The sequence below is a fragment of the Schistocerca serialis genome, chromosome 12 (assembly GCF_023864345.2).
Source record: "Schistocerca serialis cubense isolate TAMUIC-IGC-003099 chromosome 12, iqSchSeri2.2, whole genome shotgun sequence".
In the NCBI taxonomy this organism is placed as follows: domain Eukaryota; kingdom Metazoa; phylum Arthropoda; class Insecta; order Orthoptera; family Acrididae; genus Schistocerca; species Schistocerca serialis.
This window is the reverse complement of record NC_064649.1, coordinates 8,169,777-8,191,002: the sequence shown is the minus strand read 5'-3', so window position 1 is coordinate 8,191,002 and position 21,226 is coordinate 8,169,777. Positions and strand designations below refer to the sequence as shown.

General features: G+C 41.0%; 1 protein-coding gene across 1 annotated transcript in view; it reads left to right on the top strand.

Annotated features, from left to right (window-relative positions):
* Window positions 1–21,226, top strand: part of LOC126428342 (histone-lysine N-methyltransferase 2C-like) — a 440,767-nt gene that overhangs the window by 306,317 nt on the left and 113,224 nt on the right. The window contains exons 57-58 of the mRNA XM_050090275.1: window positions 2,102–2,290; window positions 19,272–19,514. Coding sequence (XP_049946232.1) covers window positions 2,102–2,290; window positions 19,272–19,514 — 432 coding nt within the window. The remainder of the gene's footprint in view (window positions 1–2,101; window positions 2,291–19,271; window positions 19,515–21,226) is intronic.

Sequence of the window (21,226 nt, the reverse complement as noted above, 5' to 3'; positions counted from 1 at the left end):
TCCCGTTTCCCGAAACATCACAAGATGAGAAAACATCAGTCGGGAAGGTGGTTTCTTGTCAGGATATTGCTCTCTGTACAGTTCTGCCACCTGCGTAGCATTTCGCCTACCTTCAACAATAACAATAAAAGAAGCTTTATGTTGATGCAGTTTGTAGTAAGGACAGCCTTTACTGTATTCCGACTCAACACAACATTATTTAAAAGGACTAAACTACTGTACTAAATGTACCCATACCTTCTCTTTGTTGGTGTACATTCTACTCACACAACTCTACAACTGACGATGGTTGACGGAATAACGGGTGTGCATTCTACTTATGTTTACATTTGTCCTATGTCAATGTCAGCACATGGATGTCTTCTATTACCCCGAGTACGTGCACGAAGTGCTTGGAGCAACAATGTCAATGTTGTGTTATGTAATTAATAATGTTGTGTTTCAGTGAATGGTACACTGTGATAAATTTCTGAATATATCCTTAGGAGAGGAAAGGAATTAGTGAATAAAAGATACAGGGTACTATTTTAAAAAGTCGTACCGCTGTTCATATCTTTGTAAAAAGCAAAGCTACAACGAAGGTAATCGTGCTGATTGATGTGCCCCCTGACGGCTAAAGAACATATGCTTGACACATTTTGTAATTCGCATCTGCACAAACAGTTATGTAGTGTGGTCAAAATAAATGGGACACCATGTGTATTGAAGATTATGGCTGACATTGTACGCAGTGAAAAACCATTAATTCACAGTATTATATATTTAACTCTCAGTATATTCCTACAGTCTCCATTTGTCATGTCTATTTGTGAACTGACATTAACATATCAATGTATCTTATATGTTAATGTCACTTTATGAATAAATGTGACAAATACAGGTCGCAGAAATATACTGACTGTTAATTATGTCATACTGTGTTAATGCTTTTTCACTGTGCACAGTGTCAGCCGTACTATGTATCTTCTATACGTGATACGATGACTGGTTTATAAGACCAGAAATATGTTTTTGCGACGACGACATGTGACAGACAGGTCACATATATTTTAATGTTTCAACTTGTACTGGAGAATGGCTCACAAGCTGAAATCATGATAATGTAAAATAAACGAACAGTTAACGACCAAATGACAGAAATTTCTTTCAGAAAGTTCTGTATGACTGTGGTCCCCCATGAAGGAAAGAGTATCATTTTTATTCCAGAACCAGTGAACCCAGCATTCCTTCGCAGTTGCTAAATATGCGTGGGAATTCGATATACTTTCTGATTCCCCCCTCCCCCACTGTATGCCCCCTCCCCCTTTCTCCATATTGTCCCGCCCCATTTTCTGCCTCTGTCCATCTACTCCAACTTTCTCTCCGATCTTGAACTTTGTTTATTGTTATCGCAAATTCAGAATCCTTCACAGTTTTTTAATCTAAGCTCATAAGCCATAAATACATTTGTTTTCTATGGAAATAGACTACAATGAAGAAACAAAACAGCACATTGTAATGTAGTCAGTTTTTGTGTGAACATAATGCAAAAGAATATGTACGGGTGAAACAATTTTTCTCATGATTTAAGCACCCTGCTGCCATAGTTAAAACCTACTGTGAGGAAGAAAACAAAACCGCACATTTTCACCGAGGAGCACAACACAACATTTTCTTTCTGGCATTTGGTTAACAGAAAACCTGTACATTATTGTTTAAAAATATATAGCCTAAGTCCATATGGATGTTTATTAGAGTGTCCTGTAGAAATTTGATGTAAATTGGTCAAGAACTTTGGTAACAATGTTTCCTGTTTATGTATCCCATATATTTAGATGTTCTAAGGTGGCGCTCTGGTAGGTATATAAAAATATGTGCGTATTTGAATGCAGCATTGTGTCAAAAATTCCAAGCAATCGGTGAAGAACTGTCAGAGATTTAAGATTTTGTACAAACATGTACATTTTTAGTTATATAGTCGATTGTCTAATAGGTAGTGAAACATGACGGTAAGTCCGACTCACACTAGCGACGGTGTCTGTCGTAGAACACAGTCGCTCATCAGACAGTAACAGTAGCCCGAGCGTTCGTATGCCAGGACCGCCCTCTCTATGTTCGGCAGTACCCGCCCGCAGTGACGGTGAAGACGGAGCCGGCGGATGTGGACCGGCTGGTGTCGCAGGTGCCGCACCTTCCCCACCAACACCCCCACCACCAGCCGCCCCCGCAGCCGCAGCAGCAGCTCCTCTACCAGCCGAAGGCGGAGCCTCACTCTGGACAACCGCCACCCAGCTGCAAGTACCACCCGGGGGTAAGGCGAGTGTGTCGCACTGCACGTAAGGGCGTGGCAGTTTGAGAATGTGTGTAGTCGTATTCCTTAGGTAGAGTTTTGGTTTCTCGTGTCGACGAGAAAATAATGAACAGTTCTCAAAACCACAGCTTTTGTTACTAGTTAATACTATTTAAAGACATTCAGCAAAGGGAAGAGGAGGTAGATGAAGGTGAAATCGGAGATAGGATATGCAAGAACAATTTGACACGATACTGAAAGAGGGATTCTCTGGTAGCTAATACATATGTGGTTATCACTGAACCGTCAGCTAAATAAGTCACAGTTGTAAAATACCGACATACATCATTTACAGAAGAATGGAAAAGTTTGTTTGAAGAGACCAATCTTGGAGATGAAGAGCTGCCGACCTCGTCAATTATGAGGTTGGTTTCTGAAGAAATATAGGAGCGTGCAGGGCAAGTTAAACAAATGCAGACCTACATCTGTATCTGTTGAAATTCTGAATAAAGTACGGAGAGTGAAAGATTATCTACAACTTTTACAGGAACCGGACTACAGTTGTAAGACTCAGAGGATGTGAAGAGGTAGCAATGGTTGAGAAGGGACTGAGAAAGAGTTATAGGCTGTTCCCCATATTGTTCAATCTGTATAGAGAATGGATGATTTCTTGAAAAGAAGATATAAGATGATCACAACAAAAGTAAAACAAGCGTGATGGATTGTAGTTAAATAAGGTGATGCTGAGGGAGTTAAATAATGTGATGCTGTGGGAATTAGATCAGGAAGTGGAACACTAAAAGTAGCAGATCAGTTTTGCTATTTGGGCAGCAAATGCAGATTGGTATATAAGTTTAAATGTTTTGGCACAATTTTTTGAAAGTTTTTATCTGGTGTGTAGCCTCATATAGAAGTAAAAGGTGGACAATAAAAAGTACTGAGAAGAGGAGAATAGAAGCTTTAGAAATACTGTTTTACCAAAGAATGCTGAAGATTGGGTGGGTAGATTGAGTTACTGATTTAGAGGTATTAAGTTGAATTGGGAAGGGAAGAGCTTTTTGTTACAATTCAACTAAAATAAAGATATCAGTTGATAATGGCACACCCGGAGGCATTAAGGAATTACAGTAGGTTTAGAGGGCAGTAGTTATGTCGAGATAAATTGCACGAGACAGCTTGCAGACCACAATGACAACACCGTTAATACTGTTTGTTCATAAAATACTTGGGGACTGACGTCTTCACATGTTCGAGCAATTCAAATTGAGGTGCCGGAGTGCTGAAGGAAAAATGTCATTAATTCTCACTTGTAAATATTCAACAATCTGAGTTTCTTATTAGCGTAAGTATTGTCTCAGTTAGTAGGATTGGTTCAGTGTAAACATGTTAAAAATGAGAGAAATATTTACATTCTTTTTAATGGAAAATGTACACAGCTGAACATTCCCATAAAAAGTGTTCCATTACGAACGATGACAGAAACACACGGGAATGTTCTCCTTAAACCCAGTGTGATACTACAGAACTCGGGACACAGTTCCAGTCAAAAAATTCACCTCAAACATATATCTGTGTTATGAAAGGGGGAGGGGGGAAGCAAAGTTGAACTGTTCTGTAACTTTGCATCTTTTACGGTTGAAGTGATAGTGGGGATATTGTGTGTTATATAATTTTGATCTCATTGGCAAATTAACAGTTGCTTAACTCAAATTCTCTGTAGGAAATGTGTGAGTGGTGTATACTGTACTAGTACACAGCTGGCAATTAAACTTGTAACACAGTGAAGACTGTGTACAAAATTGCAACCTAGTGAAGACGGTGTGTGACAGACATAAAAAAGGCACAGCGTGCGAGTATCGAATTGACGAGTTCAGGAGAGCCGTATTTTATACCGCGCGAGAGGTACAAGTGCTCGACGCGATGTGCATTTCGAACACTTGGGCGTCGAGGATCGTACAGTTACGTCACGTACCTCGAGTAGGGAAATGGGTCGGTACGTGGCAATAGAAGTACCCAGTGTGACGGCACTGGGTGCTGCTGGCTAGATGACATGTTCACCTTCATTTCGCGTAGCCAGTAATTTTTGTGCTGGCCGTTAAATTTTTAACAAGTACTGTGCTGTACCGTCAAGGTCTCTGTGACGGTACCTTTCGAGAAGATAACCTGCGACGACACGTTGCTCGTGCCGTCCCGATCTGCCTCGCTGCTGGAAGTGTTCGACTGTCGCCTCGACCAGAATGTTTTAAACGTGCCTCACTCGTCAAATAAATGTCCGTTCACGAGTTGCCGAGAGACTGGTGCTTCGGCACTTCGCGGCCATTCAGTCGGTGAACTCTAATGTAGAGTGACACTGAGTGACGTACACGCTATCCCACTGTACTCTTTACCCACAAAGAGGAAAATTATGTTAAAAATTATATCATTCCATGTTGGTGTGGTTGCAGAGCAACCTTCTATTGTTACTATTTAAAAAACAGTTGTAGGTTGCACAGTGTTCTGAATTAACTCGAGAATGACTCATTTTGCACGGATAAGGCATCCTCAGGTTATCTGAAAATATAAGGGGACAAAAACATTACAGTAAATGTGGCGTGGTCCTTTCTGGATTGTTGTAAAATCAAAATAAACTTCAAAATCCAATCGAATAAAATTATATACACAAACATAATGTAACATTGTAATATCAGAAATTTTCTGCCAAAAAGCATTTGTCAAGAAGACAGACACCGAATAAAATGTAGTAAAAGGCAATCTGAATGGAAACAAATATTAAACATCAGTGAAATACAATCATGGGGATAAGGCACAAGTAGAGGACAAAGGAGAAACTGAAAAATGCGTAGTACCTCGCGGAGGCACGACAGGCACAGCAGGGCAGAACGGGACCTCGCATGCAAACTCTACACGTAACTGTACGCTAAAACGACCCCGGAGGCCTGTCTGTACACGTATAGTGTGTACGTACGAATGACAGGAGGTCGTGCAAAATATTGGGCTAGTAGTAATGACAGTTGCCACGTGGCACTGCCTTCGAGTGTGCAGTGTAATAACAGTGGGCATAAAATTCAAATAGTAATGAATAAATTAAGAAATAAATAAAAATGTAATAGAGTATATGGGAATATACACAATGCAGATTGTGCTAGATCAAAAGCGTTGTGCAGAGGCACAGAAAACCCTTTTGCTCAAAAGCAGTGTGAAAGAATAATGAAATAAAATATGTAATAGCTAAAACGTAACAATGCTAAAAAGATAAAATACAACTGCATACACATGACAAGTGACCAAGATGCTGGTAATAAAAAGCTAAAACCAACAAATTGTTTAAAAATGGGAAACATAAAATCGTGAGAGAACCTGGTTTTTGCCTGATAACTGGTTATTGAGTAATATATCTTTCATATCGTGTGAACGTTAAAGAATTTCTCTCTCTTCGAGCGGATTGAGCCTCTATCCTTTGGGAGCATGGAGCAAAACCCCTAAGTTCCATGTCCTTCTGAAACCTAGTTTTAAAAGCCCTTCCCTTTGGGCCAATATAAGCTGCTTGACATTCATAGCAGGTGAGCATATATATACCAGAGCAGCATATTTATCATTATGGGAACACTCATTATGATTGTATTGATATTGGGTGTTGTTAGAGGTGGTGTACACTGTTCTTATATTTTGACCACAGAAGAGTTTAGCTGTGGCATAGCACACATTCCCTAATATCCATTTTTCGGTTTCTCCTTCGTTCTCTGCTCCTGCCTGATCCCGGCGATTTTATTTCATTAATTTTTAATATTTTTTTCTGTATAGGTTGCCTTTTAGTACATTTTATTCGATATCATGCCTTCTTGACTTTGCTTTTGACAGAAAATTTCTGATTTTTTTCAACACGAGCTACTTAATGTTCCTCTATATAATTTTACTCGATCGGTTATTCGAGCTTATTTTGCTTTTATGGCAGTCTGGAATAGGACCACACAGAATGTAATGTTATTGTCCTCATATTTTGAGGTGACCTGATGACACTCTGTCCAGGTGAAGTGTGTCATTCTCGAGTTAATAAAAAGCATTTTGCACGCTGTGACTGTTTTTTATAGTAGAATTTTGTTATTCGCTACACTTCTTGGTGTTACAGTCTAATGGACAACAGTGTATTTTTTACAGTAGAGTTCATTTTATGCCCACGTATGTTCAACTCCACTGAATTTCTTGAAAGGTCAATAGCTTTTGAGTATGTTAGCAAGATTGGGTGTCAGAGGAGTACCAGTGGTTTACTCGAGCTTCCGATTGCACCGAGATTCAGGCATCTGTGGCTGCAAACAACTTCCGCCTGTAGCAGTTCAGATTCTTGTGCTTCACCTCACTTTTGAGGCATGGGTCATAGTTTTGAAAACAGAACGTTTGTCTTTTATATTTCTTGAGACGTAGTCTGTTAGTGTTCCAATCACAGTCATTGGTAAGTAGTTGTGTAATATATGTACATGTAAATTTCACACTTTTCTAAAATTTTTCACAAGGGAGCGGCTTCGGACCTCGGTCAGCTGATTCGGCTGATGTTTGGCAGGTTGTTTGTGTACTACAAAAATGGAGAACTCTTAAAATACGTGTCCCACCCTTGCCTGGAAAAGAAACTCTTACAACTATTGCTTAAGCACCTATACCACCATTTATCTACCTAAGTCTTTTTCACAAATTATTTTTGACGTGGTTCATAAGTGACCTACCAAATGTGAGCCGAGTTGGTTTGCTGGGTCTGGGGCTTTCCCCATGTCAGTGGCAATGGCAGTTTGATGCAGTTGTTGGTAAGTCTTTCTTCACATTTCCAGTTCCCCATCTGCCCTGATAATAAGGAATGTGAGCAGTCGTACTGTGTTAATTATGTATATTTTCCAAATGTGTACTTAAAAATCGTGTTACGTGCACATTGCCTGTAATCTTCATTTTTTTATCAGTGTCTTCTCATAATTTAGTCTGAAGTGCAGAAATGAAGGAAACTATAGAGTTTCCACAGCAAAAATTCTGCAAATACTGCACTCTAAAATACTTGTAATTACTGTAATAACATGAAAGCTGAATCCTTAAACAGATATAGGAAAAAATGTCAATAGTAGTAGTAGTGCTGCATATTTTTTGCGTATTTAAATTACTTCATAGACACACAATAACATCGTGGAAATGATAAATTGGTACTAACTGCATAAAGGGGACACTGAGTCACATACAGAAACAGTGGGGCGGGAGGGGGGGGGACAGTTAAAATATTAATCTTCCGGACAAGGGCCTTTTTCCGAAATAGAAACTACACACAACTCACACATATGTGGGCACTGCCTCAGGGTGCTGGAGCTGGGAGACAATACTCACATTTGAGAGTTGCATTTGTGTGAATGTGCATTTGTGTGGTTTCTATTTCAGGGGAAAGACCTCGTTTGAAAGTTTTCACTATACATTTCTGCAATTCGAGACCACTTCTGTGTGGTGACTAACGATTTGCTCTGTCCATATTGTATTTATTCCATCCAGCAATTTCTCTTGCTTGACAGTCATACAGTTTACTTACAAGCTGAGCCACCATATAAAAACTCTAGGTTTTACAGTCAGTTACTATAGTGAGAGGTGCATAACGAGAACAGCTGTGAATATTGAGCTAAGCACTGCTGTTTTCATTGACTGATTACAGCAGAGAAGAAGGAAACTGGAGGAGTGCCTCACCGACATCACACTTGAGTCTGCCGCTTTTCTTTCCTCATCTTTACTGTCTCAGTTTGTCTGCATTTTCTGTGTGATTCTTAATTATTGTGTCCACTACCTTTTTCTATACATTGTTTGTACCGCATGTTATTTTCCTTAGGTTCCGTGTTTCCCCGATACACTAGTCGGAATTACCTCTGTCGACTTTATTCGAATACTTTATAACGGACACTCGTTTTTTTACCTATCTCTCAGTCCCAGATTTCAATTAACGTTTTGTTTCTGTCACCACCTCTTTGTTTTGCTTTACTATTTGGTTTTTATCGGAGGGCACGTGTTCTAGTGATTTTAATGTGTAGTGTCTGCCCTCATTTACAATACGGGCCTAATACGGGTTACACTTTAATTTAGTACGGCTTTTTAATTATTACTCACCAGTAACGGAAGTTTTTTTAATTCTGTAGTGTCGAACTCTCACCTCGTAAAGCTATTCGACCGACGTACAAGTATATTTCCAGACTAGGTGCGCAATTTGTATTCTCACTTCTACATTCGTATCTGAAAAAGTACATACAGTGTTACGTCGGGAGGTCAGGTCGAGCGCACGGTTTCGAAGTAGCCGCACGTTCAGCCGGCGAGAGGAGCCAGTTTTCGATGTACTCTGCCTCGCAGAGGGACGGGAACGGGGTCCGCTCCCGAGGAGAGGCAGAGTATTTTCAGAGGTAGCTGCGGAACGGGCCACCCGTCCCTCTCGTCTCGTTCGGACGGCGACAGCTACAGCGGGGTTGCCACAGGTGCGCCCCGCGGACGACTCGCAGAACGTGCTGCTGAAGCAGCTGCTGCAGAACGCGGGCTGCGCGTCGGGCGGCGCGGGCGCGGCCGGAGGCGGCTGCGGCCGGGCGGCCCCCGCGGCTCCCCTCCCCCCGACCTCCGCCTCCGCGGTGACCGTGCCGTCCCTGGAGCAGCAGCTGGCGCGGCCGGTGCCTCCGACGCCCTCGGCCCTGCTGCCTCCGCTGCTGGACGAGCGGGCGCGGCCGCCCCCGCCCCCGCAGGCGCAGCAGCGGGCCGCGGCACAGGCGCCCCGGCGTCCCGACGTAGGCATCGCTCTGCTCTCCTGTCGCACGCACGGTGTACTCGGTCTGGTCAAAGTGTGCTTTCTTTGCTCTGCACTCCACTCGGTACTAACACTGTAGCTACCACTTCCAGGTCTGCTTATCCACCTGTTATTTTTCTCATTTCTTTTTACGGTTCTCGATGTGTAGACAGTGTAGTGAAGCCACCTTCTTTTACGTACTTTCACTTTTATTTTTGGGTGTGATTGTCCTCGTAAACATTATTTTTATTTTTTGTGTCAGACGTTTGCAGTCGATTTAAAATTCTTCGAGCGAACGGAGAACAAGTGAAATAGAATATCTAAATTAATGTAGTGTCTGGTAGGTGTATTCACTTTCTCGCGTTAGATTGTTCTCAGCTCGTTCGAAATGCGCATTCTGACACGAGCCTCTTAATATTCCACAAACAGTTCAGCTCGTACGAAAAAGGTTTTTGACTCTCTCCTTCTTTCCATCAGTCGAGTAATGAGAATGTACAGAAGTTACGAGTAAAATAGGAATAGTGGGAATCCTGAACTGACTACTCATCTTACAGATAAGATGTTGATCAGTAGGTGGCCGTATAAATGAGAGTTCCAAAAGGAGCAGTCAGGAGTATAGCAAAGTATTCTTCCTCACTCGGTGTGCTATCGTGAATCGTATTGTAGGTGACTATCTAATACAGGACGTAGTGCATATTCACTCACTTGTCATTCTGCTCTTCTGGGCCGTTATACAATCTTTGCCATTTGGCAGTTTATTACTGTGTTCTGTAATTGATAACCTTACTCACCTGTCTCGTTCTATACAAATGAACAGAACTACACAGTGCTCTCTTCTCATATAGCATGAAACATCATTGTAGTGTCATTGTCACAGAATGTGTGTGTGTGTGTGTGTGTGTGTGTGTGTGTGTGTGTGAGAGAGAGAGAGAGAGAGAGAGAGAGAGAGAGAGAGAGAGAGAGAGAGAGAGATAAAAAATGACAAGATTGGAAGGACGTATGACTGACTGTCGTGTCACCTTAAATCAAGAAGTCATATGAATAAATCAGATAGGACTCAGTGTGGCAGTAAGACCATGACTGCACCCTTTTTTTACGACACTGGAGGGTGGGAACACACACACATTGTGTTTTATAAAACTTGCAGACTCTCGTACCAGATAGACTACGTACACAAATCGCAAATTAAGAGTACTGGGACAGAGGTGATCCACATACTGACAGTTTGCATGCTGAAAACGAAAGGAGGATTTCTTCAGGATTATCTACCCAGACTAGTATGACCAGTGCTTTGCGTGGAAAATAAGGAGACGTAAAATTAAAGTAGTTCTGATTTTCCTGTAAGACCCAAACTCATAAAATGGAGAACAATTCGTAGAATGGTAGTTACACCTTCAAGTGTCTAAAGACTGGAAAAAATAGAAATTCTGATTGGTTACACAAGGAATTTATGAACTGAATCCTAGTGTGTGTACATAAAGAAAGTGAAAAACTCTAAAATGCCTAGATCCGTAAAAGAAATCTCAAATAGGCGCAACTTTTTCTCCGACACTCGGAAGTGGGATAATTGGCACAGATGTCACTCCCGTGTTCGGCAGGATGCAGACTACAGACTAGATGGCGGCAATAGTGCAGTTTGCTCTCCTGTAACGTGATTAGGAAAAGCTCACCTACGGATTTCCACACTTAGCAATCCGCATGATATCTGATACTGCGGTAGATACAGAAGTTCCGTACAGATACGAGGCAATCCTCCCCAGAAATTAACCGGTGAGATGACGGGCCAATTCTCTCTGTCAGTGTTAGGTGATGCAGTCAGTCTTTTAAAATCGTTTTCCTGAATGTCACATTCGTGTATTCTCGGAAGTACCGTGACATCCACTTCATTTCATTATTGTTATATTTTTTGTTACTAAATCTATACAGGACAAATTTGTATAGTTGCATGTCAGATTACTAGAAGAAGTCATTGTAGAGGAAAACATTTTACTGGTGCCGTGGAGTTAATGTGAGTGTGCTTCAGATAGATACTGCAGCCCCTATTATTTATTTGAAAGGAAATACTGAGTGTAAAGTATCGGTTATTGTTCGTAAGTTAAGTGTCCTGAATTTTAAGCCACATTATAAATTGATATTATATTGAGAATTCTGTGTTTATGACAATTTGTGTCTGCAGTCCACACGTACCTCATGTTGTTGTTGTTGTTGTTGTGGTCTTCAGTCCTGAGACTGGTTTGATGCAGCTCTCCATGCTACTCTATCCTGTGCAAGCTTCTTCATCTCCCAGTACTTACTGCAACCTACATCCTTCTGAGTCTGCTTAGTGTATTCATCTCTTGGTCTCCCTCTACGATTTTTACCCTCTACGCTGCCCTCCAATGCTAAATTTGTGATCCCTTGATGCCTCAGAACATGTCCTGCCAACTGGTCCCTTCTTCTTGTCAAGGTGTGCCATAAACTCCTCCCCAATTCTGTTCAATACCTCCTCATTAGTTATGTGATCTACCCATCTAATCTTCAGCATTCTTCTGTAGCACCACATTTCAAAAGCTTCTATTCTCTTCTTGTCCAAACTATTTATTGTCCACTATTCACTTCCATACATGGCTACACTCCATACAAATACTTTCAGAAACGACTTCCTGACACTTAAATCTATACTCGATGTTAAAAAATTTCTTTCTTCAGAAACACATTCCTTGCCATTGTCAGTCTACATTTTATATCCTCTCTACTTCGACCGTCATCAGTTTTTTGCTCACCAAATAGCAAAACTCCTTTACTACTTTAAGTGTCTCATTTCCTAATCTAATTCCCTCAGCATCACCCCACTTAATTCGACTACATTCCATTATCCTCATTTTGCTTTTGTTGATGTTCATCTTATACCCTCCTTTCAAGACACTGTCCATTCCGTTCAACTGCTCTTGCAAGTCCTTTGCTGTGTCTGACGAATTACAATGTCATCGGCGAACCTCAAAGTTTTTATTTCTTCTCCATGGATTTTAATACCTACTCCGAATTTTTCTTTTGTTTCCTTTACTGCCTGCTCAGTATAAAGATTGAATAACATCAGGGAGAGGCTACAACCCTGTCTCACTCCCTTCCCAACCACTGCTTCCCTTTCATGCCCCTCGACTCTTATAACTGCCATCTGGTTTCTGTACAAACTGTTAATAGCCTTTCGCTCCCTGTATTTTAGCCTTGCCACCTTTATAATTTGAAAGTACCTCATAGGTGACTTTTATCATGTTTATGTGGAGACAGTGGAGTGTTTGAACTGTTGCCGCCACCCCCACCCCTCCATGCTGCCCCCTCTTCCTCCTCGTATAAGTGTTTCGACGAGCATGTTCCTCTGCCGCCTCTCTCATTTTATTTAAGTTTTTTTTATTTCTATTTTTAAGGAGCTGAATGTAGGTTGTCATTTGTTTATTGCGTTAACACACAATCGTAGAAGTGAGCTGAATACAGTGTGTAGAATTTTGCGCAGTCTACAGCCTGTCACTTGAGAATATTTCTGCAGTACAGTTGTCATTAAAACAGCTGTATATGTATCTGAGGAATTTTTTGTAAATGCTGTCCAGCCTCGTCATATATAGTATTGTCAGTACGTGGTTACTAATGAGTCGTTTCGTAGATGTCCTTTGTTGCTGTAGTACTTACTGATTCAGCTAACAGTCTGCCAATATTAACAGTTGCTACTCTTTGATCAGACCTCGTGGGTTAAACGGTGGGTCCGTAGTGAGCTTGTGGAGGTGATGGGAGCAGTTGGGGCGTGCTTTTTCTTCATAACACCATTCGCATCATTTTAACAATTTCTTTTGTCAGTGAAACGAGGTGAGATGCTCACGAAGTAACACTCAGACTTTGTTCTCTACACACTCTATTGAATTGGATGTCTTATTGAAAAATCTGCTTTATATTGTAGACATTTTTGGTAATCTTTCTAAAGGAGCTGACCATTTACTTCAGTAAATTTTATTTTTGATTATTGAATTTTATTTTTTAAGTGTTCCAATTTTTTTTAAGTAAGTGTGCACTGTGTTATTCCATAAGTACCACATGTACACCTAAATGCTTACAATAAAAGATTTTTATTACTTTGTTTTATATGGTATATTTACTTTATTGTTGAAACTGTATGAAATGTACTTGTTTACAGCAAGGTGTACAAGCAGAGAGGTATATGTATTCTCATTACACCATCGTAACACTTTCTTTGTGCAGGCTGTGAAGAAGTATTTGAGCCCAATTCTGATAATGTTTCTGTAAAGTCTCTCAGACTTTTAAAAATAATGGTTAAAAGTAAATTATTGTTAAGCACAAAACGTTTGGGATGGCGGATAAAACAACTCCTGTACGAGTTAATATTAGACACCACCGATAAACTGGAGAAAGGTGAAAACAGTGTCCAACTGTCGATAGGAAATTATTACAGGTCATTAAAGGAGATATTTATATTTTTTGTGTCAAAAGAAGTGCATTATTCGATCGGCGCACAAAATAAGGGAGGCGATCTGGATGTATATCGAATCCGTACAGCAGATTAACTACAGTCAGTCTGCTGCACTGCCCGACAGGCGTGAAATTTTTAGGCAGTTTTCATAACTCACCTAGACAAATGCTGAGCCAGTCGTCAGTCTCTGTCCCAAAAAATGATACGTAGACAGTTACCGTACTGTAATACACAGAATGTTGTTTACACAATTCACAGGCAGCTGATGGGCACCACTTCCCTCTATTATGTTAACTGATGGAACACGCAGTGGGAAAAAATTTCGAAAAGAGAGAGAAAAGCAGTTTCTCATCAGATTCATTAAAGATAACCACGCACCATATAGTTCAAGAGTTGAGCAGTCAATAGGTTCAAAAACAAGGTTGAAGAAGTTGCAAAACTTTCAGTCAATGTCCTTGTATCAGAAGCTGGAACAGACACAACTGTACAATAATTTTCTTTAGTGTACTCAGCAGACGATTGAGAACCGACGTCATTCTGTCTTGTTGGGTTCACAGTCACTAGTGTTCGTTTGTGTTATGCTGGTTGTCAGTGTTTGAGCTCACAGTCAAAGGAAGTTCGTGTCCTCTCCGCCTCGGCACCAGCAGTAAAGTAAGCTTCAGTGTCGAGTACTTCCGGTCTTGATACGACACGTGTATGTCGGTGTGGAGTAATCTGAACAGAATGTAATGGTGCTGATAGCAGGATACGGATAGAGTAGGTGCCTCTGGAATTCGAGAGACCCACAGTGTAAATGCCAGAGGGAAAGAAATACGATCAGTAGAATATTGCCGAAGTACCGAAAGGTCCGACTGGGGACACGAGGAAAGCGACAAATTCGTCGAGTGCTCGCATCCGGCAGGAACGGAATGAAAGAACGCGAGCTGTGTATTTCTCCTTATTAAAAAGAAGAACACAATAAGTGAAAGTGAACAAGTGCAAAAATGTATCTATTGTGCTGATTAAAATCGAAAATATACGAAAGACGTAATCATTTTTGTTGCTCAAGTTCGTGGTCTCTCTAATTGTGTGCCCGAAGTATGAGTTAAAGATTTTTGATATGAAATAGCAATGATTTACACACACAGGATCACAGTGTCTGCCCTCTAACAAACTATATAGCAGATATCACGAAGTTACCTACGTTTGTTTCACATTACATTAATCGTGTGTTAATGACGTACCTTCCTTATGCGATCCTTAACCCATTTGGTGCCACTAGATTGCCAGTAACGTCAGTCAGTGTGTTAATAAAATCCTCGGAAGTGCTTTGCATACATTACTGCACACGTCAGGAACTATCTGAGCTATAGTAGCTATTGAAATGAAAAACAGTTTCTAACTTAAATATCTCCAGTTTCTGTAACCGAGTGTGTAAATATTAGCCTGTCTTCAGGTTGTGTCGGTTGTCAGTAATTGGCGTTCTGCTTTTAAATTTCTTCCTTATTACAAGGCTGTGAAAAGAGTCAAACGACAAATGTTCACAAAGTTTTGGAATAATGCCAAGGAAAACTGGCACAGCAATTCATTGATGAGTGCACTACCTGCACTCATTTCACAAGTAATTAGAAATTCAGGCACATAAATTCTTCTTCTCTTACACTGTTTCACTCACTTCGTCAAGACAGTGGTTCACTCTCCTTTCTGAATACAAAAGTTTTGCATTTTGGGGATAACTGTTAGTTGCTGTACTCTTTGTGTGGATTATCAGCACCAAAAAACAGTCGTGCAGTGTTCATAGGCCGTGCTCATTATTTCACATTCCATTCCACTCCTGCTAATATAAATGCCCGTCTGCAAACGAATGCGAGTGCACGGCAGCAAGTTATCTGCGAATGCTCATTTGCTGTGTCGTTAACTAACTGGGATTACTACGACACCTACGTACAATTACTTACGTACCCGACGCCTCGCGACAGGAGTCGTATCCGGGTGCGAGGCTCCTCAGACGCATCCACTCGGCGTGTCCCACTCCGGCCCGGGCTTATCCTACCCTTTCGGAGATACGGCCACCTGAGGGAGCACCTGTACTGTATACGAGCTTTGCTGTAACTTCTGCACAGCCTGTTACCTGGATACAGCCACCGATCACATTCACTCCCAAATGAGAAACCACTTCCTGACTACAGACGAGAGCAGTGTCGTCTGTTCACTGGCCAAACGTGCCGCCCGACCCGACGTGCGTGGCTCGGACGGCTACTTCGGAATGCGTGCCCTCCGGATCCTCCCTCGTGACACCGGCTTATCCGAATTGTGTAAACTCAAGTTGTGAACGAGTGTGATGGCTGCTGTTACGAAATCGAGAACCACTTAAACGAAATTAGTATCTGAGTGATCGGTGACTAACTCGGACAGTACTGACACTGTCATTTGCGGAGGCTCGGTGGAGTGGATACCTTTTCCCAATTTATGGTACTCAAATCGATCGTGTCCCCAAATGCTACTTAGGTGGAGACTTAATTGGCACGTGTGTCAGAGATCTGTCTTCCACAAACTGCTGCCTCGCGGTAAGAAGTGTAGTGGTGCTTGTTATGTCTGAATTTTTAATTGAATTGTATTTGATCCTGTAGGATTACACGATGTACAGTAAATGTAGATGTGTGTAATATAGGACACGTAAATAACAGCAGACATTTATTATCACTTCGTAACCGTTTTGCCTGCATTTTAATGTCAATGATTCTAAATAACATTACGTATCAATTTCGCGTGATAAATACTCTTCAACACTGTAAAATTCCTTTTTGACCTAATAACTTTTTTGGAACGTTAGTGTCACGTACTCTGTTGTGAACTTCAAATGGCTCGAGAAAGGAGCCTTTGCTGACATTTTCGAGCATCTTCGTCAATACTACCGAAAGTGTATTTTGGCCAAAGGAAATGGTTTAAAAACAGAATTAAAATATTTAATTTGTGTTTTCTACTGGCTCTTTTTTGTGACAGTGTTAACAAACTGTTTAGGCGTACCACATATTTCTTTCGGTGGCCTACCACAGAGCAACTTCCTGCATTGCCACATTTCCCAATTCTCACACATTTCGTTGCCCTGTTCTCATTGTTCTACCTGTTTCCTCAATAATGTAGTGTGTACACAGTTTATGTGCTTTGCAAGCGAGATTTATTTGCGGTATACGTTAAAGTATAGCTCTACTGGGAGGAGAGCGAGCGCACGTGTAAAAGACACCGACACATGGAGCCACTGACGATACACCGATCAGTTGAGGCAAAAGGTGGCTGGCAAAATGAATGTTACATTATTTCAGTGTAGGCAGGCGCTACTAAAAACTGTGGGAGTCGAGAAATGATCAGAGAGGGGAAAGAACAGAGGCCGTCCGATTACATTTCGACGGTACGCACTTATCTCGTGAACGACTTCTCGACCGAAGTCGATACGTGTACTCCCGTCTCGTGGAAGTCGACATAATACGGAAAGCGTGTTTATAAGGATTCCCGTCTAGGTGACATTTCGTGCAGTCAGTCTACATATGTTAATAAGCTGTTAGGGAATTGCAGACATAATTTGATATTTCCTTGCACACCCAGTTTTGTAAAACTTTCCCATTTTTGTCAGTCAGGCATACACATCTCAGTGTCAGTTACTTGCCGCTCGTTCCTTCTTAACTTACTGAATGAGAAGGCACACCGGTCGGCACACTGGACTCACATTTTGGACTTTCAAATCCCCAGCCGGCCGTCCACGTTAAAGTTTTCTGAAATTTCACTAAATCACTCCAGGCAAATGCTGGGATGAGTTGTTTGACATCTTTGTGTAATCCAAGTTTGCACTCCATCTCTAATTACCTCAGTGTCAGTGTGATCTTCCATTGTTCCCTCCTTCCTTCTCGACTTAACCGCTTCTCGAGCTGGCTCATACAGTGGATACGCGACATATACACTTTCTGTGGCACCGGCACAAACAGTTTTCAAATGTTATGTCAACTCCACATATTCTGTGGATACTACAGAGCTTCACATTAATGGGAGATATTTGGACATATAAGACTGTACCATTAATTCTATGGAGGACACACTTTGCTATTCCTACACTAATATATTTCATCAGGTGGTGGTGTGAGACGAATGTGGGACACCCGAGAAAATAACGATACTTTTTGTTCGGACATCAATTATACTCCTTCCCTCTTTAGTCGTTCCCAATTATTTTTCTAAAGGCAGTTAAATTTCGTCATTAAGTAATGTTACATGTTGTGCAATGTTGTGTGTCTTGCACTGTATTAAGATTCGTCACTGTTAATTTGATTTTGGAATGCTGCTATAAATATTTACACTGCACATTTGTTTTTGGCATCTGGGGCACTGTTGGCTATATACGAATTAAGAAATATTTTTCGCTGCAATACAGTTTTAGAGTATTCTAATTTTTGTTGTCATTATTTCGTGAGTTGATCAGTAGTGGGAAGAAACTCTGCCTTACAGTGTCTAAGCTTTTCTATCAGTTCGAAGAGCAGTGCATGTGTCAGCAAAATTGTGACATACAACAAATAACCGAGTGTCATTAGGATGAGGATACCAATAATCAGTAACAGTGAGGACTAAGTCTGTACAAAAACAGTTATTTATTTTTAATATGAAACTGTAACTGCGTGTTATGACTTGAGCCTGCAAACAGCTTAGGATCTTTAGAGAAAGTCAAAATCAGGAACAATATCCCCCCCCCCTCTCTGAAAAGAAATTTGTCATATGTGAGAGGTGCTTAGCTTTTAACAGCATTAGTGAACACTGGTTTGTATCCACATAAATTATGGAAAGTAGTTGCCATACTGTGTTTGAAAACCAGACGTTTTGTTTTGATTATCCATATTTTGTAGCAACAAGATTGTTAGATCTTTTTTAAGTACTTAAGTTCCTTATGTAGGCACTATGAGCATGTTTAAATAAAATCCATCAACTTCCACAAAAAATTAAGGAATTATTCTCCCCCTCTCCTTCGCCCCCCCCCCCCCTGCCCCCCCTCTCACCCCCTCTCTCTCTCAGTGTGTGCGTTCAATCCACAGGATGGTGTTTCTTCTGGAAAACCTGGAATTCTCATGCAATTACATTTTACCTAGAAAAATAAAAAAAATCTGGGGAATTCTGTGTTTTTAAACTGACACTGGAATTTAATTTTATCGAGATTTATAAACCATACATTTCAAAACACTTAGTATTTCAGAGGGGGTTGATTATTTGAATATTGGTTCATATAAATTATCAACATTCAAGAACTACAATTAAACTGCAACTGAGAAGGAAGAAAAGTCTTTATTGTGAGATGATCGACACCTTCCTTCCCCACCACCCCACTTGCAGTTAATTTCTCAGGAGCTTTGTATGACGTGATTTTCCTCCCCGTACCTGGAATTCTCAATCTCTTCAGTTTGAGTAGTCATCCTGATGCACTTCAGTTGAACAAAAAATGAAATTTACAAATAACTATTGCTACTCTTGAAGAATGAAACAATCCAGGACATTACATTAAGATGAGACTCATTGGATTGTAAAGCAAATATGAGTCATGAAATAATCATGGATAAACTCTCATTGTGCAGATGATTTCTTGGTCATTAGGACTGGTAAATGGGTATTATACACTACCTAGATGTAAGAATGATGGTTTGCTTTGTTTTACTGAGCAGGTCTGTCTCATTCACGAGCAGTGGATACCTTTGACAGTGATTGTTTGATTTGAAAAATTACACTCGTATGTATCCCTGCTACTGTCGTTTTTGCAGTTGCAAATGCAGCATCGCATTCTGCAGCAACAACAGCTGCAACAACAACAGCTGCAGCACCTGCAGCAGCAGCAGCAGCAACAACAACAACAACAACAACAACAGCTGTTACTTCAACAACAACTGCAACAACAACAACAACAGCAGCAGCAGCAACTGCAGCAGCAACAGCAGCAGCAGCAGCAGTTGCAACTTGAACAACCTCAGCAACAACTTTACCACCAGCAGCAACAGCATCTAGCTGTAAGATAATAATTAATAATTTTTCTTTGCAGAAAAGTCATTCTCAATTAGTCCTTTTTTATTATCATTGATGTGACTAGACTTCTTAAAATTTACACATTTTCTTCAGAAAATTAAATTGTTAGTTACTTTAAAATACTGCCTATATGCAAGCATATGCTGTTCTTTGAACAGTTGGTCTTTGACAGTCTTGTAATGTGGCTCTTGTAATCGAAGAATAATTGTGACTGCTTCCTGATTAGCCACCAGAGCTGCAAGAATGGTAAAAACATTAAAATTAAGGACAAAAGATCAAAGTCAAAATACGGATACATCATGTAAGGCAAAAGTGTGTTGTAAACACAAATATTGGGTTATAGATGAAAACAAAAATGACAGGAGGGCTTAAAACGAAAAACACGTGCTGTGAACGAACGGTTTGTGAAACAGGAGCTGGCAGTGAGCGGACTGCAACAAAGTGGTATCGGAGATCTTATATCGCACAGCCCGTTACGTATGACAGACAGGGCAACTTTTTTGAATGTGCGTAATTTTCTCGGAGCTGGCAGTGAGCAGACTGCAACAGAGTGGTATCGGAGATCTTATATCTCACAGCCCGTTACGTATGACAGACAGGGCAACTTTTTTGAATGTGCGTAATTTTCTCGGGGTTTTATTACGCTTTCTCAGAATAGTTCGATCTCGTGTCTCGAAATGAGGAGTGGATCCTCTGTTCCTCCCGACAGCACCTGCTCTGAAAGTAACCTCCCGTATGCCAAACACTGATGGGCAGAGGTAAAGCTGATGTGAGTTTCTCGTAAAGTAGCCCGGTGAATGCCTGGTCAGTTCCTTTTATAAAGTAATGCTGTGTTTTCTCCCTCGTCTGGGAGAGAGTGCCGGAATCTGCTTTCCTCAGGTCTTCAGCGTTGTCGTGTCTGTAAAGCCGTTTTCTGAGAGGCTGTGACTGATTGCAGCTTTTAATGGAATTTGGATTACGAGAGGTGAATCGTATAACAGTATTGTTTTTTTTTCCACCTCCCTGGATGTAAGACATTCTTCAGTGCCTTTTTTTCCTCCCTCACTACTCTGATCTCTCTGTTGCCAAAGATTGAAAGTGAGGTAATTATAATTCCATTTGCAGAAACTTTGAGTCTTCAAGAAGCTTTCCTTTTACAGTATTTGTGTAGAATATCCACAAAATGCTTGTTAACAATCACAACAGTAGAAAACCAACATTTACGTTACTTATGCAATATTTTACTTCGTCAGAACACCTGTTGTTCTGCTGCCAGTGCCTCCGTTTGCCCCTGTGAGAAAAGCGCGATCCAGCTGCTAGGTTCCGGTCCCACTAGGAAAGTGTGTGAACGTAGCACAGTCTTTGTGATCTCGTCAGTGCCACTGGCTATATTTCAGAATACCACTTTATTAGAGATCTTTCACTTGTCGTAGGTATCGTATTACTTGTCTCCGGGATTACCAGATACTGAATTTTACGAGTCTGCATGTCGACCACAAACGTACGACCGTAGGAACTCGGGCGTATCTGTTTAACCTGTGCCATTATTAGTTGTGCCCGACTGCGTGCAGTTTTCATTGTAACTTAGTCATATCTGTTCACAGTTAATTGTGCCCCGGTACCTTTGAAGCTGAGCACCTACTTATTGCAGACGGTTTTTGGCACACGATACATCCGGTCCGTTTCGAGAGACAACAGCCGAGCAACTCGTGTTCTA